Raw genomic sequence first — 16284 nt, 5'->3', positions numbered from 1 at the left:
ATAAGGGAAAAAAACTGACGGATATGACGTAACAGGAAGTTCTGACCTGTATTTCGTTATTTTATTATTACGTTAAATTTTTTGTTTATATCTATTAGTATGACCCCCCCCCCCCCAATAAACAAATGATTTAAACAAAGTATAGTGTCCAGAATAGGTAAAAAATTAAAAAACAGAAATGGATAACAACCTCACCAAATTCACAAAAACGCCATATACGCCTTAAATAATTAAAATAAAGGTACAATACAAAATAAGATACAGCGTTAAACTAAAAAATAAACTATATTACAGTATAAAGTCTAGAATAGTTAAAAATAAAAATACGTCTTCACAGTTTTTTGTTTCGTACACACAGATAATGAAGAGAAATTGTTTATATAAACAAAACAAAAAACCCCAACAGAGATCGGTTTGTTATGCATACATTTGGACCTATGAACATTTAATTTTGCTTAAAAAAAGTTCAAAACAAAATACATGTAGCTATTAAATGACTAAAATTACTATTAATTAATTTAATTAATCATTCGTCCTTGGTTTGTTTTAAGCCACTATAAAACTCGATTTGCATGCTATTTTTTTAAAAATGAGAAATAATAATAAAGAGGACTAAGAGTTGGCTGCTCGATGAGGTTTAAACTCATTCTTACCAAAGATAAATAAAGAAATATGAGGCAGACGTTCATTTATTTACAGTTTTACAAGTTTAAAGAAAGATGGCACTGTTTCACCACTTTAGTTACTTTCTCTGTAATTTTAGTAGTTCAAAGAAAGAGGGCACTGTTTCACCACTTTGTTCACCAGACAAGTCAGACACCATTTGATTTCATTTAATTCCACTTCTCTAACTTCCCTTTCTCAACTTCCCTTTTAAACAACAGATTAATAGTAAACGGTTAGGAAAGAGAGTTCGCCCCGCCCCCTTCCCCTTATAGTTTAAAATGAAATACAATACCGCAATTGCACTTGTCCTGTGAGAGCAGCTTAAACTGCTTCGAGTTTTAACTAACAAATATTATGCGGACTAAAACTGGAAACGCATGCGTTTGCTTTGCATTTGAGCAAATTAGCTCAGTGTTTTACATTTTCAGTGTCTGAGAGAAGAACATGATTTGAAATCTTGAATGCAGCGTGATTATTGTGGAGAATGACGAAACTAATTTTGAGCGTCACGATTACACGTTGTATGACTTTAGCCTGCAAGATAGGAAGTGAATACAGAAGAGTCAAGTTAAACTTATTGTTCCAAAGAATTGCGAGGAACTTGCGCACAGGGTCTTGTTTCACATCAAAGGTTCAAGTGAAACGTGAGGAATCATTGAGAATTTCTCCTGGACTCCACCCACCCCACGACTGGCCACGCCCATCCGCGTCTACAAGGACTTGGTGGTGTGGTGCGTCGCGGGTCCCAGATGCCAGAATGGACTCATTCGCTGGCACACCTCCTCCTCCTCTTCATCCTCCTCTTCGTCCTCATCCTCCTCTTCCTCGGAATCAGACCAGCGGCTGCGTTTGGGAACTTATGAAGAAATGGCGCAACTTTTCAAATGGAATCCCATTTTGTGGAGTATGTTGACGGGTTCGGGTTAGGTTTCGCTGACTGATGAAGCGTGACTCGATCGTCCTCTTCCCCGCAGCTGCACGAGCGCGTTGGCGTGATGTAACAAAGTGTTCCCCGGACTTCACTTTGGACTTGATGACTTGAAGTGTGAGCAAAGCGGGAGCAAAGTTCTTCTATTCATTCTCAAACAGAAAATGACTTGTTGGCTCTTCCGATTGGCTGCGCTCTCGACTTGCGTCCTCTGCATCCTCTGCACGGCTGCGCCCAGTACCGCCACCGAGGCGGAGGCGGAGGCGTACACTCGGTCCCGGGATAGCTGCGCGTCTTGCGGCGTGGTTCAGCCGGAAGGGGCCGCCGCCGCCGCCGCTGAAGCCGAACCCGGGCGGCCGGACGCGGACTTGTTGGAGGCGGTCAAGAGGCACATCCTGAGCAGACTGCAGATGAGGAAGCGGCCCAACATCACGCACCCGGTACCGAAGGCCGCTATGGTGACGGCGCTGCGGAAGCTCCACGCCGGGAAGCTGCGGGAGGACGGCAGGGTGGAGATCCCCAACTTGGACGGGCACCCGATGAGCAATGACGTCCCGGAGGAGAGCTCGGAGATCATCAGCTTTGCGGAAAAAGGTGCGTCGGCCAGTTGTTCTCAAACCTTTTACACAAAGTAATACAAAAACTAAAAAAAACACTGTCCAGGTACTAACGCAGAATGCCACTGTACAGTACACTCTGAAAACAGTTGGGTCAAAAATAACCCAACTATGGGTAAAAAATGGACCGATCCTCTACTTGGGTCAAGATCTTTCACTTGGGTCAAAAAATTGGGTCATTTTGTATCAAACAAACAAGAAAGTTGGGCCAAACTGACCCATAAAGTGGATCGGTCCATTTTTGATCCATAATTGGATTACTTTTCACCCAACTGTTTTTAGAGTGTACATTTTGTACAGTTGCCTATACATTAAATTCTCAAAATTTGGTCACACTCTAAAAAGATTAAAATTTACACTTGCAAGAGTAAAGCATTTTGTGTACGAGAGAATGTTTTTGGTCACCTTTTGGATATCAGCAAACAGTAGAAGAGGCAAAGCTCAGGTGGTAGAGCGGCCGTCTCCCAAGCTAAAAGGTCATGAGTTTTCTTTTTTAACATTTGTAACTTTTTTTTTAATGAACTAATAAAATGTAGGCTACTCAAAAGACAAATTCTCTCATACACAGTAAAAATACTTAGTAAAAAAAGTTTAAAAAAACGTATTCAATGATTGAATTTAAATATATTGCAGTTAAAAGTTATGTTAAAAAGGTACTTTGTAAAATTTTAAAATTCAAACAGTTCTTGAAGAGAAAATAAAAGAAAATGAAATTCAGCCGAACTTTCCTAGACATGCAACAAAAGCTCATATTTATGATCAGAACCCCCCCAAAAAGTGAATAAATATGAGTAATTTTTTCTCACACCTGTTGCTGTCAGCACCTTGTGTTGCGTTCACGTGCTGCAGAAAAAGTTGGACACCCCCAAGCGGCCACATACCCGGAAGAGAAACGTGAGCTTTGATGTCAGCTTTGACAGCCTTTCCTTTCAGATGTTTCTGTCAACAATGGCGGCAGCCAACTGGCTGCATTAGCGCCTTGAGTGGCTTCCAGCTGACTACAACACTTGAATCAGAAGCTCGGACCCGGGCGGGAACTGACGGCCGTGTGGCGCGTCCGTGCGTTTTTGAGGATCGTCTGCTCTCGCGTGAACGTGTGCGCGCGTTTGCATGAAGATGCGCGTCCAAGTGTGACGCTTTAAGTTGATCTCATTTCCTCAGTGTCAGTTTCAATCGGCTCCGCTTAGAGTTCACAAAGTTCACTCTTGAAGCATTGCTCTAATCTTTTTCACCTGTCAAGTGTCAATCAGCATGTACGTATACTCTACCTGTACTGTGCATGTGCTCACGCTGGCCTGAGCCCACAGCTGATGAGGCTCTTCGTTTATTTTGGCCCTTGGCCAGATGATGGTTGTGGTTGTGATTGTGAAAACCGCATCAATCACAATCACGATCATCTTCATTGGCCAAGGATGTCAAAACACGTTACAAATGTAAGAGTACCGTTTAAGTGCCGATAGCTGTGCAAAATCAAGTCATCAAGCAAAAGGATACAGTGATCAGCGGTGCGGTCATTACGACATGATGCAGGTAATCGTCGCACCATTTAAAGCGCGTGGCAATTGCGATGAAATGCAGAACGTCCTCCAGCGCTTTAAAGTAGGGGTGTCAGGCGATGACATTTTTTAATCGTAGTTTATCACATGACTTTAATGGTGAACTCGCGATTAATCGCACATTTTATATCTGTTCTAAATGTACAATAAAATATACAATAAAATATATTCTTTCTAAGTTTTCATATTCTTAACATAAAAGTGGATTTTTTAAAAAAAAAACTAATAGAAATGTGGCTTCAGCTTTTAGTCATTAATACAGTTATTTCATAATAATTTATCAATTTAGTTAAAATTAAAAAAAAAGTACGATAAAAAAAAAATCTTAATATTGATTTGTGTTGAGGTCATTTTTCTGCCACTAGATGGCAAAACTGCATTTTTAAGACATTGGTGACAGCTCAGTGCATTTTTCTTTTCATAATCACTCATTCACTGCCATTGACGTCAAAAATTCATTTAAACAATTTCTATTAGTTTAACATTTTTTCCCCACTTTTACTAACAAGAGTATGAAAACCTAGAAAAAAATTATTGTAAATTTCGAACAGATATCAAATTTGTGATTAATCGTTAGTTAACGAGTGAAGCCATGTGATTAATTACAATTTTAAAAAAAATAATCGCCTGACGGGCCTAATTAAAAAAAAATGTTAAAAATAAGTGGTATTTAATCGTAATTAATCGCATGATAATTTTATATCTGTTCTAAATGTTCAATAAAATATACAATAAAATATATTCTTTCTAAGTTTTCATATTCTTAACATAAAAGTGGATTTTTAAAAAAAAAAAAGCTAATAGAAATGTGGCTTCAGCTTTTAGTCATTAATACAGTTATTTCATAATAATTTATCAATTTAGTTAAAAAAAAAAAAAAAGTACGGTAAAAAAAAAAAATCTTAATATTGATTTGTGTTGAGGTCATTTTTCTGCCACTAGATGGCAAAACTGCATTTTTAAGACATTGGTGACAGCTCAGTGCATTTTTCTTTTCATAATCACTCATTCACTGCCATTGACGTCAAAAATTCATTTAAACAATTTCTATTAGTTTAACATTTTTTCCCCACTTTTACTAACAAGAGTATGAAAACCTAGAAAAAAATGATTGTAAATTTCGAACAGATATCAAATTTGTGATTAATCGTTAGTTAACGAGTGAAGTCATGTGATTAATTACAATTTTAAAAAAAATAATCGCCTGACGGGTCTAATTAAAAAAAAATTGTTAAAAATAAGTGGCATTTAATCGTAATTAATCACATGATAATTTTATATCTGTTCTAAATGTACAATAAAATATACAATAAAATATATTCTAAGTTTTCATATTCTTAACATAAAAGTGGATTTTTTTAAAAAAAAAATAATAGAAATGTGGCTTCAGCTTTTAGTCATTAATACAGTTATTTCATAATAATTTATCAATTTAGTTAAAATTAAAAAAAAATGTACGGTAAAAAAAAAATCTTAATATTGATTTGTGTTGAGGTCATTTTTCTGCCACTAGATGGCAAAACTGCATTTTTAAGACATTGGTGACAGCTCAGTGCATTTTTCTTTTCATAATCACTCATTCACTGCCATTGACGTCAAAAATTCATTTAAACAATTTCTATTAGTTTAACATTTTTTCCCCACTTTTACTAACAAGAGTATGAAAACCTAGAAAAAAATGATTGTAAATTTCGAACAGATAGCAAATTTGTGATTAATCGTTAGTTAACGAGTGAAGTCATGTGATTAATTACAATTTAAAAAAAAATAATCGCCTGACGGGTCTAATTAAAAAAAATTGTTAAAAATAAGTGGCATTTAATCGTAATTAATCGCATGATAATTTTATATCTGTTATAAATGTACAATAAAAAAATTCTAGGTTTTCATAAAAAATGAAATGAAATGAAAAAAATAGAAATAGTTCACATGAATTTTTGACGTCTATAGTCATCAATGGCAGTGAATGAGTTAACAGCTATCTAATCTTTAATATGAAGTAACTTGTGAAATGCTGGCCTGGTCTCCACAAGTATATGCATTATTAATACATTTATTAATGCTAAATTTTGATGTGTATGTGTCTGCTGGGACCGGAATTCCCCCAGGGCAGGCTTTCCATGTCAGGGGCGGTCATTAATGGCATTAAAGGAATTAACTCAAAATGAATGCCACTACTTCAAAGTTTCTAGTGCTGTGGAATATTGATCACCAACTGTTATAAACATATGTAGAGAGCTGAATCTATAATAACCAACATATTAATACTTTCACACAGGGATGTGAATTGAATTGGTGAGAAATGTGTGCGTAGTTTGATAGTGCCTACCTGAGGGAAAGAGCTGGAAGAGGTGGTGACCAGGATATGGAGGTCAGAGAGAATTTTGCCTGCTCTTACCTTGGATCTTGCAGCGTGTAAGTCCCCAAGTGCAGGTATGGGAGGGGGGGGGGGGGTATACCAAAGATTGCCAAGCAGTCGTAACTGTTCGTTGCAGTCAGATTTTGTCCTTTTTTTGTGGTGGCATCAGTCCAAACTGTTCATTAAATGTGTGAATTCAATTCATTTCTGTACAAATTTTCTGCCTTAATGAAAAAAAAAAAAATCAATTTAGCAAGAAACACAAAGTAGATACACTAAAATGATGTGGTGGCCCGGATCTGGCCCTCGGGCCTGGAATATGTCAACCAGGAGGCGGGTTTCATTCAATCGTTTCAATTTTTTAAAGCAAATTTACTGAAAATGCGCATAACGCACATGCGACTTCTGCTCGGTTTTCATCTGTTCTTCTTTTGCGAATATTGAGAGGGGACTCCGCCACTCTAGGTGGCGCTATACACCATAGAGATGTGATCCACCAGTAATTTAAAAGAAGAAGACCAGGAAGTGACTGCGCCATGCGATGACGTCGTATGAGTTTGCTTTTGTAATTCTTGATCAAACGTAGCATTTCTTTGCTGTTTTCCATCTAAAATTGCATTAATATTCGCGTCTTTAATTAATCCCCAAATAATTCCGTTTTGTTGTCCCCGCAAACATAACTTACTTTATCGTCCGACATTACTTTGTGATCACAAACGTACGTGTGACGTAATATCCGGTCAAAACGTGCGACGTGTATCCGGTCTTGCCTGCGGTTATTTTCAAAACCTGTTTCCATAACCAAAATGAGCGTTTTTCTTTTTTCGATACGCTTCGAAATCCACACCCTCTAAGCGTAAAAAAAAACATTTTAGCAAATTTTGGGCCCTTTTCCAAATTCCTAGCGTCTCCGTGAAGTTTTATTTTCACATTTCTTGAAAATTCAAATACAAATGGGCGGATGGAAACCAACAAGTGAGTGTGTGTGCGAAAGTGTGTGCGAAAGTGTGTGCTGGATCCCAGAGAGCAGATCGCAACAAAGATTTATTTAGCAAACCAGGAGTGTGGCAAAATGCACGGGAGACAATGTGGCCTATCCAAGCGAAACGTGAGAAAAGTCCAACGGAAAGCGCACGTAACGAGCCGTGGACATCGTTACAAAAAACTGCAATAAAACAACAAGGTTCACTTAAAAAGCCAACATCAAAGTACCAACCAAGCCGCTGCGGAAAAATAACGGCTAACAATACAAAGCGAGTACTTAGCAAAAGCAGGATTGGGAAAGTCGTCGTAAGCCGCGAGCAAGGCAGCGAGGAGAATACCTCGACGCCACCTGTCGGCTATTAAAGCCGACTGATCATAACACGGCGCGGGCCCCTCGGCTCCGCCCACCGCCGTTGTCAAGGCAACTGAGGAAGCAAATCAAAAAGTCAAAAGTGCCGCCACAAACAATTGTTCTTACAGCGTTCCCTCACTTGTCGCGGGTAATATGTTCCATGCCTGCCCGTGATTGGTGAATTTCCGCAAAGTAAAAGGTAATTTAAAAAAATATATTTTTGGTTTGTTTTTTATTACCTTTATTTCCCTTTTTGGGTGAGGTGAGTCATTCTGAGAGCAAATCAGCTGCAGCAACATGGAAGAAAAGACACAAGTTGATTGTTCTTCAAGAAAATGGTGATGTCACCACGTCGTGGTAACGTCCGCCATTGTTTGCCTGTTTGCAGACGAGCTGGTGACGTCCAAGTCCAGTTTGTTCTTCCTGATCTCCAGCGAGGGCAACCAGCACCTGGACGTGACGCAGGCCACCCTCTGGCTCTACTTCAAGTTGCTGCCCCCGCCCGTGGCGGTGCGGTCCCGGCGCAAGGTGACGGTGAAGGTGTACTACCAGGAACCGGGCCTGAGCAGCAAGTGGAACCTGGTGGAGAAATGCGTGGAGCTGAAACGCAGCGCGTGGCACACCTTCACGCTCACCCGCGCCGTGCGCTTGGTCTTCGAGCAGGGCGAGCGCCGGCAGAACCTGGACGTGCGCTGCGACGGCTGCGAGGCGGCGGGCGTGGCGCCCGTCCTCCTCAACCGCAACGACGAGGCGCACCGGCCTTTCCTGGTGGTGCAGGCCCGGCAGGTGGACGCCAAGCATCGCATTCGCAAGCGAGGACTGGAATGCGACGGCAGCGCCAGCCTGTGCTGCCGCCAGCAGTTCTACATCGACTTCCGGCTCATCGGCTGGAACGACTGGATCATCGCGCCGTCCGGATACTTCGGGAACTACTGCCAAGGGAAGTGTCCGGCGTACATGGCGGGAGTCCCCGGATCGGCGTCGTCCTTCCACACGGCGGTGGTCAACCAGTACCGCATGCGGGGCATGAGCCCGGGTTCCATGAACTCCTGTTGCATCCCCACCCGGCTGAGCACCATGTCCATGCTCTACTTTGACGACGAGTACAACATCGTCAAGCGGGACGTTCCCAACATGATCGTGGAGGAGTGCGGCTGCGCTTGAGTGGCCACGCGGGGAAGCCCACACTCTCACGTGCACTTGCGTAGAGGCTTGTACATATATTTATGTTTGTTGATGGACAGTGGTACCTTGACTTACGAGAAAAAAAAAAACACAATGAAAATGCTCACAAGGGGAGCGCAGTGGCGGTTTTACAGCAATTTGACTCGGGATGGGGGGGGGGGGGGGGGGGTTTGACAGAGTTTTAAAGCGGAAGTCACCCGTAAACATTTCTTGACAATATGTTATATGTGACCTCACTAGTCTAAACTAGGGGTGTCAGGCGATTATTAAAAAAAAAAAAAAAATCACAATTAATCGCACATTTTATATCTGTTTAAATGTACAATGAAATATTAGTTTTCATACTCTTGTTAAAAAAAGTGAGACAACATTTTTAAACTAATAGAAATATGGCTGCATCTTTTAGTCATTGACATAATAATTCATAAAATTGTGTTAAAATAGAAAAAGATGAACTGTACTGTAAAAAAAACGAGTGTGATATTGATTTGTGTTGATGAAAATGGCTGGATTTTGCTTCATAACTCATATTCCACAAATGTAATCATCAGAATGTTCGGTTTAGACTAGGGGTGTCAAAATGAGTGCGTTATTTTGAGTTAATTTCAAGTTCCTTTAATGCCACTCATTTTTTGAACGCACGATTAATGAGCGCCCTTAACTTGGAAAGCCTGTACTTGGTGAATTCCAGTCGCAACGCAGCAGACACGTCCACCTCAAAATTGAGCAGGAATACATTTAACAATAATGCATACATTTGTGGAGACTGGGGTCAAGTTGTATTTTATAATTTAAAAAATTTGCAGAATTTCACAAGTTACTTCATGTTAAAGATTAGATAGCTCTTAATATGAAAGGAAAAATGCACTGAGCTGTCATTAACGTCTTACAAATGCAATGATGCCATCTAGTGGCAGAAAAATTAACTCAACACAAATCAATATCACCCTCGTTTTTTTTTTACGGTACAGTACATCTTTTTAATTCAAACTCAATTTTATGAATTATGAAATTATCAATGACTAAAAGATGCAACCATATTTCTATTAGTTAAAAAATTTCCCCCCACTTTTATGTTAAACAAGTGTATGAAACTTAGAAAAAATATATTTTATTGTACATTTAGAACAGATATAAAATTTGCTTCTGAAGTCATGCGATTAATTACTATTAAAAATTGTGATCGCCCGACGCCCCTAATAATAACGTTACATTAATTCTCAAGTGACTGTTTGACATTCATATTTCTCTCCGGGCATATAGCAATACCAACGTAAATATATTTAAGATGCATTAAAATGACCATTTTGCTTTAATTATAGTTAGTTTTATAAATGTACAGTTACTTTTATAAATGTAAGATGTAGTTTCAGTTATTTTTTATTATTATTTTTTTAAAGCATTTTCATTTGAATTTTATTTCTTTAACAAAAAATATTTTTTCAATTTTAGTTCTTGTTATTTTGTTAGTTTTTGCCAACTAACAACCATGGCCGCTCTCTCCCTGTGGAGGGTCTACCATACAACCAACCGGAGCTGGAGACATTAGGCCACGCCTCTTAAACACACATACAAATACTACAGTGTGTGTGTGTGACTTTTGGCTTCTCACAACCAGTTTTATTCCTTACATTGTCTTTGATTATGATTTTATATTTACAATGCAGTCCTTATTTTTTTTTTTAATGCAAGATTTTTTTTTTGGGGGGGGGGGGGCGATTTTCATAAGTCAAGGTACCCCTGTATTTGCATGGTTGTGTGCTGGGAGTTGACCTCTGTGACCTCACAGCCGATTTTCAAAGCACAGACTTCACGCCGAGGTTGGTCGCCTCCTCACACACTTGCAGATTGAAATGCCTCCAGTGAGCATTAGGTGGCGCCTGACCAGTCAAAGTGCCACAGCAGCTATGCAAACCACATTGAGCACACAACAGCAGCCAAGCTGAACGCCAGCGTCAAACTATCAATATCGGCAATACTTGAAAGGCACGCGTGCTGAGTAGTTACCATGCTTTAACACTCTCCAGTTTGCTTGACATGCTCTCCGAAAGCTTCCCATGTTGTTCAGCGGCGGCTTCCCTTCGCGCGCCGTCGTCACGCCTCTCTGGCCCCTCCCCATCCATCCGCTCGTATTCGACTATTTGCACTGAGGAGCTGTCAAGCTGCCAACACGGGACATCAAAGTTATTTTTCTAAAACTGCATTCAAGGAACCAAAGAGGTACTGTAAATGAGTGTTGTCATGAGAGGCCTAAACACTGTCATGTGAATCAACATCATCTTCATCTCTGCCTAGAAGATGTTTTTTTTTTTAAATACACTTTTTACTAGTTGAGTTTGTTTCTTAGATTCATTTAGAATGAAGCACATGTGGTACGTGTACAATAACATTTCATTGTTTTCTTCATGGTGACTGTTGCAAAAATAAATTTCTTATTACTGTGCCGTTTGAGTTCCTTGTGTCATTCGATATTGCACTCACACAACAGTGGTGTCAAAAATAACCCAACTATGGGTCAAAAATGGACCGATCCTCTACTTGGGTCAATTTGACCCAACTGTCAGTCAAGAAATGGGTCTTTTAGAGTAAAACAACTCGTAAATATTGGTCAGATCCTTTACTTTACTTTAAAAATTGGGTCAGATTGACCCATAAAGTGGATCGGCCCATTTTTCATCCATAATTGGGTTACTTTTGACCTAACTGTTTTTAGCGTGTACATTTTGTAGAGTACATTAAACTCTCAAAAGAGTCTATTTAGTCCCACCCTAAACAGAGTAAAATTGACACTTGCAAGAGTGTTTGTGTGTGAGACTTATTTACAGTATATACAATACAGTAGGGGTGGGAATTTTGTTAACAAAAACTAAACAAAAATATTTTTCCTCAACACACATTTTTTACTGGATGAAAACTAGACTAAAACGCTCATTAATAAACGAGACTAAATCAGTATGCATTTTCATTGATTAATAAAGACGAGGCGAACATGTACTTCACTTCATAAAAACTGGACTGAAATTGAGTAAATTATAGTTATAACGTAACATTAATCCAATGGCTATAACGTTCCAACAATAATGTTAATCCGACCACTAACTAATGCTAGCTAACGTACTAGCTCGTAGCATGGAGCCATAGTAGCCACTTGTTGATATACTGTAATTGTGTGTCAAGTTGTTTTTCATCAAAGAGATGAGAGGACATTTTATGTGAAATAGTTTTAGATCTGAAATATTGAATATTATCTGCTGAGGAGAAAAAAAACTAAACAACAACAACAACAACACAGGGTTAAGTGATTGTCCTGACTAAAACTAGACTATAAAATGTTGACAGTTTTTGTTGACTAAAACCAGACAGATAGAAAGATGTTTACTTGGACTAAAACAAAGACTAAAATGCAAGATTTATAATCAATTTAAGTTGACTAAATAAACACGAGATGAGGTTGGCTAATTGATTGAAACTGGTCTAAAAGAGACAAAATTTTAAAATGTCAGATAAAATTAAGGGTATTTTCCTGTCTTCTAGCGGAGTAACAGAAGTTGAAGTTCTGAGATTTCAGGAGGAGAACATGTAATACATAAAACATCCGTCTGCCCGTTCATATTACACACGTGAGTAAATTAGCGAGGTCTGCTAGCTAAGGCCACCACTCATAAAAATGAGGCCACTCTTTGTAATGATCTTAAGAAGGTATGACAGGCAGTCCACGCATCACAAGGCGGTCTTCCAAAAAGGCACATGCCATCGTTTGAGGCTTTGCCATCCATCAATTATCAATTTGAACGTAAAAATAGCAGATTAAGATTGGTATTGTGTTAGGTTAAAAATGAATGTCCATTTTTTCAAATATTTGATTTGCATTTGAAAATACAAAGACACAATGACAAACAAAGTGTTTGCAGTTTTCTTTTCCGTACCTGTCAAGAGGTAAAAGTGGATATTGGTTTGCCACTCAAATTCCAGATGACATGTTGATTGTTTGACCTTCTCTTCACGGAAAAAGTCTTTGGAGGAAGAAGATGAGAAAATGACATCAATTTAACACATTTCGTCACCAAATTGAGTACTTCTCTCAGTAACTGATCATATTTTATTATGTTTGAGTACAAAACAGTAGGGGTGGGAATCTTTAAATGTCTCACGATTCGATTCAATTCCAATTTTTTTTTTCTCGATTTGATTCAAAATCGATTTTCGATTAAGAACAATTTTTGATTCAAAATGATTTGATTGACAATGATTTTTGCTTCAATCTATAGATGTTCAAGGAATTGTAATGATCTATTGCAGTCCGGCTCGCTAATGCTAATTAGCGCGCTACTCGCTAACAAAGGTTTTGAAGAATCAAAAAATACCACACACTGATACCATTACCTTTCAAGAACGACATAAAACTTCTGAACAGCAAGGACTTATTTTGTGCATTCCCCCCCAAAAAAACAACAAAAAAAAACAACTCATTGCAAAATTTTTATATTATTTTTCAGGTGCCATGTTTGTCCTGCATGTCATTTCAAATCCACAAAAAAATATTGTCTGTGCAACTAAGCCATGACTGCCATCTAATGGTGAATGGTGGTATTGCAACTTAACCCCAGTAATCACGCGGGAGAGCGACCGCACATAATTGAGGCCATTAAAATGCATTAGACTGTTTTTGTTCTTTTGGCAAACTCACCTAATTCTTCCAAAATCACTGATCAATCTGATAATGCATTCACGTGAAAAAGAGGACGGGGTGGGGTTAGGGCAAAAAACAAAACAAACAAAAAAAAAACTGTTTTCTGAAACTGAATCAAGGGGTCACAATTTAGTACATAGTAGTGAGACCTGAAAAATACAAATCCAACCATTTCAAATCAAGCACATTGCAGTAGCTTGTGCCATGGAACTCAGAACAGAACAGTCCTCGTCCAATCACAGCAGGATTGCCCAAACAGCAGCTCATGAGATGAAGTCTTGAAGTCTTAGCGGCGTAAACCACCATGAGAGCAGATCACTAATTCTGGACATTCCACACATAAGAAAATAGTATGGAACGGGACTCCTATTGAGACCGTTGAAGAATGTTCTGCTTCAGCGCAATCCGGCCTCCTCAAAAAGCTTAAAATATTTGCAGGTGTCAAGTGTGTCAAGAAGGAACACTCATGCTTTGGCTGGAATGTGCCACAGGCTTAGCAGACGACACAGTCAAGTAAAGCCACAGAACATTAAGATGACCTGGCTCGGAGTTTTTCTGTTTCTTGATCAAATGCATGTTCTACCTTCGTAAAAACGTCAACAACAGGGAATTCTAGCCTTCATCTTTTGTCCTTATCTTGTCATGAGGGAACGTGAGTGGATGAGGGAGGGTGGACCCAAATGCAGGGAAACAAGTGCAATGCGTGGTACTTGAATTAATCATAGGGAGAAATGTTAGCAGACAATCATGACTGGACGTGACTTGGCTAGCTGTGACGACGGCGACGTGGCTAGCTGTGACAACGGTGACCGATGGCGACTTGGCTAGCTGTGACGTTGGCGACTTGGCTAGCTGTGACGACGGCGACGTGGCTAGCTGTGACGACAGCGACGTGGCTAGCTGTGACGACAGCGACGTGGCTAGCTGTGACGACAGCGACGTGGCTAGCTGTGACGACAGCGACGTGGCTAGCTGGGACAACGGCGACGTGGCTAGCTGTGACGACGGCGACGTGGCTAGCTGTGATGACGGCGACGTGGCTAGCTGTGACGTCGGCGACTTGGCTAGCTGTGACGACAGCGACGTGGCTAGCTGTGACGACAGCGACGTGGCTAGCTGTGACAACGGCGACCGATGGCGACTTGGCTAGCTGTGACAACGGCAACTTGGCTAGCTGTGATGATAACGACTTGGCTAGCTGTGACGTCGGCCACTTGGCTAGCTGTGACGTCGGCGACCGATGGCAACTTGGCTAGCTGTGACAACGGCAACTTGGCTAGCTGTGACGATAACGGCTTGGCTAGCTGTGACGATAACGGCTCGGCTAGCTGTGACGATAACGGCTTGGCTAGCTGTGACGATAACGACTTGGCTAGCTGTGACGATAACGACTTGGCTAGCTGTGACGATAACGACTTGGCTAGCTGTGACGAAGCCTTGGCTAGCTGTGACGAAGCCTTGGCTAGCTGTGACGAAGCCTTGGCTAGCTGTGACGAAGCCTTGGCTAGCTGTGACCTTCCACACAACATCAGCAATGGACCCACACCGACTGGACAAACAAAACAAACTAAATACACCAACACTAATGAGACACACCTGGGTAAGGGAAGACACACACAGGTGGAGGTGGTTAGACATAACGAGACAAGGGAAGAAACCAGGAACACAACCACAGACAAAAACAAGAAGAAGACCCATAAACAAAAACCCAACGCCCTCAGAACCGAAACATGTTCAACCCAAAACAACTCACGTAGATGATTTAGTAACAAAGTGGCTATTGAAAGTCAAACCACTCTTTTGCAACACCACTTCGGTTTCTGATATATATATTCAAAAAAAAGCCCCCATCCATAACCATTTTCTACACTTTTCTGGAGCTGGAGCTGATTTTAAAATTGTCTAGGATGATTAAAAAGTTTCTTCTGTTGACGCGACTGTTGTTGATTTGGATGCATGATTTTTTTGGGGGGTCGTTAAATTCCTCTTCATCTTCAGCTTTCCAGCAAAAATGGACTTGTCTTTGGAATTTATCATAACAACATTCCATCCACTTGACTGAGGCCCAAGTTCCAGCCCTGTCTGGATGAGGTTTGTTTTGGTCATGTGCAGGGTTGTTTTTGTTTTTGGAACCGTAAGCATACACCCAACACAAAAATATAAACGCAACACTTGTTTTTGCTCCCATTTTTTACGAGATGAACTCAAATATCTAAAGCATCTTCCACATACGCAATATCACCAATTCTGTCAAATATTGTTCACAAACCAATTCTAAATTTGTAACAGTGCGCACTTCTCTTTTGCCGAGATAATCCTTCCCACCTTACCGTTTTGTTTAATTGAAAAAAAAGAGGGGGGTCAGGGGGGGCTGGGTCTTTCATCAATTCTGGATAAACATGTTCCATGGTATATCAAATTCCTTGGAAATCATTTTGCACATTTTATTAATGACATCCCGTTGATTTTTTTTTTGGGACGCTCTCTGCTGCAAGATACTAAAGAAATGTCAGCTGGACTTTATTTGGGGTTAATCAGTCAGAGTCATTTTAATTGATGCAAGATGTGTATTGACCACTATTTGCTGTGATATTGAATGTGAATGGTCTGTTCTGTGTATGTCCACATCTTTTAATTTGTACCCTAATTAGAGATTACAGATAGTTTCTCCATGGAGTTGTTTACATCCATATTAACTCATTCACTTGCAGCCATTTTGACTGAAGCAACCCCTTCGCTCCCGGCTGTTTTACTCGATTTTGACAGATTTTGCAAGGCCCACAGAATATTGTGTTCTATTGCTGTAAAAACATGGAACCTACCAAAAGAAAGATTAGAGTCTCTTCTTTCATCAGGAAAAAAAATATTTTTATGTATAATATGTATTTCTATCTATTTCCGTTTTACAGCCATTAGCATTAGAATATAGCTAAGTTTTGTCATTATT

The 16284-nt window shown here is 39.8% G+C and overlaps 1 protein-coding gene and 1 long non-coding RNA gene across 2 annotated transcripts in view; one reads left to right on the top strand and one right to left on the bottom strand.

Annotated features, from left to right (window-relative positions):
* The first annotated feature begins 1430 nt into the window (after positions 1-1430).
* Positions 1431-11091, top strand: LOC144038031 (inhibin beta B chain). The gene is made up of 2 exons (XM_077550080.1): positions 1431-2188; positions 7851-11091. The coding sequence occupies exons 1-2, from the start codon at positions 1759-1761 to the stop codon at positions 8624-8626; spliced, it is 1206 nt and encodes a 401-aa protein (XP_077406206.1). The 5' UTR covers positions 1431-1758; the 3' UTR covers positions 8627-11091.
* LOC144038036 (uncharacterized) overlaps positions 7687-16284 on the bottom strand; it is a 27674-nt gene continuing 19076 nt past the window's right edge. The window contains exons 2-4 of the long non-coding RNA XR_013289128.1: positions 12574-12660; positions 10655-10809; positions 7687-8041 (exon numbers count right to left, since the gene is read on the bottom strand). This is a non-coding gene — a long non-coding RNA (uncharacterized LOC144038036). The remainder of the gene's footprint in view (positions 8042-10654; positions 10810-12573; positions 12661-16284) is intronic.

The sequence above is a fragment of the Vanacampus margaritifer genome, chromosome 1, assembly GCF_051991255.1.
Source record: "Vanacampus margaritifer isolate UIUO_Vmar chromosome 1, RoL_Vmar_1.0, whole genome shotgun sequence".
Classification (NCBI taxonomy): Eukaryota; Metazoa; Chordata; class Actinopteri; order Syngnathiformes; family Syngnathidae; genus Vanacampus; species Vanacampus margaritifer.
This window is presented reverse-complemented; position numbering and strand designations above follow the sequence as displayed.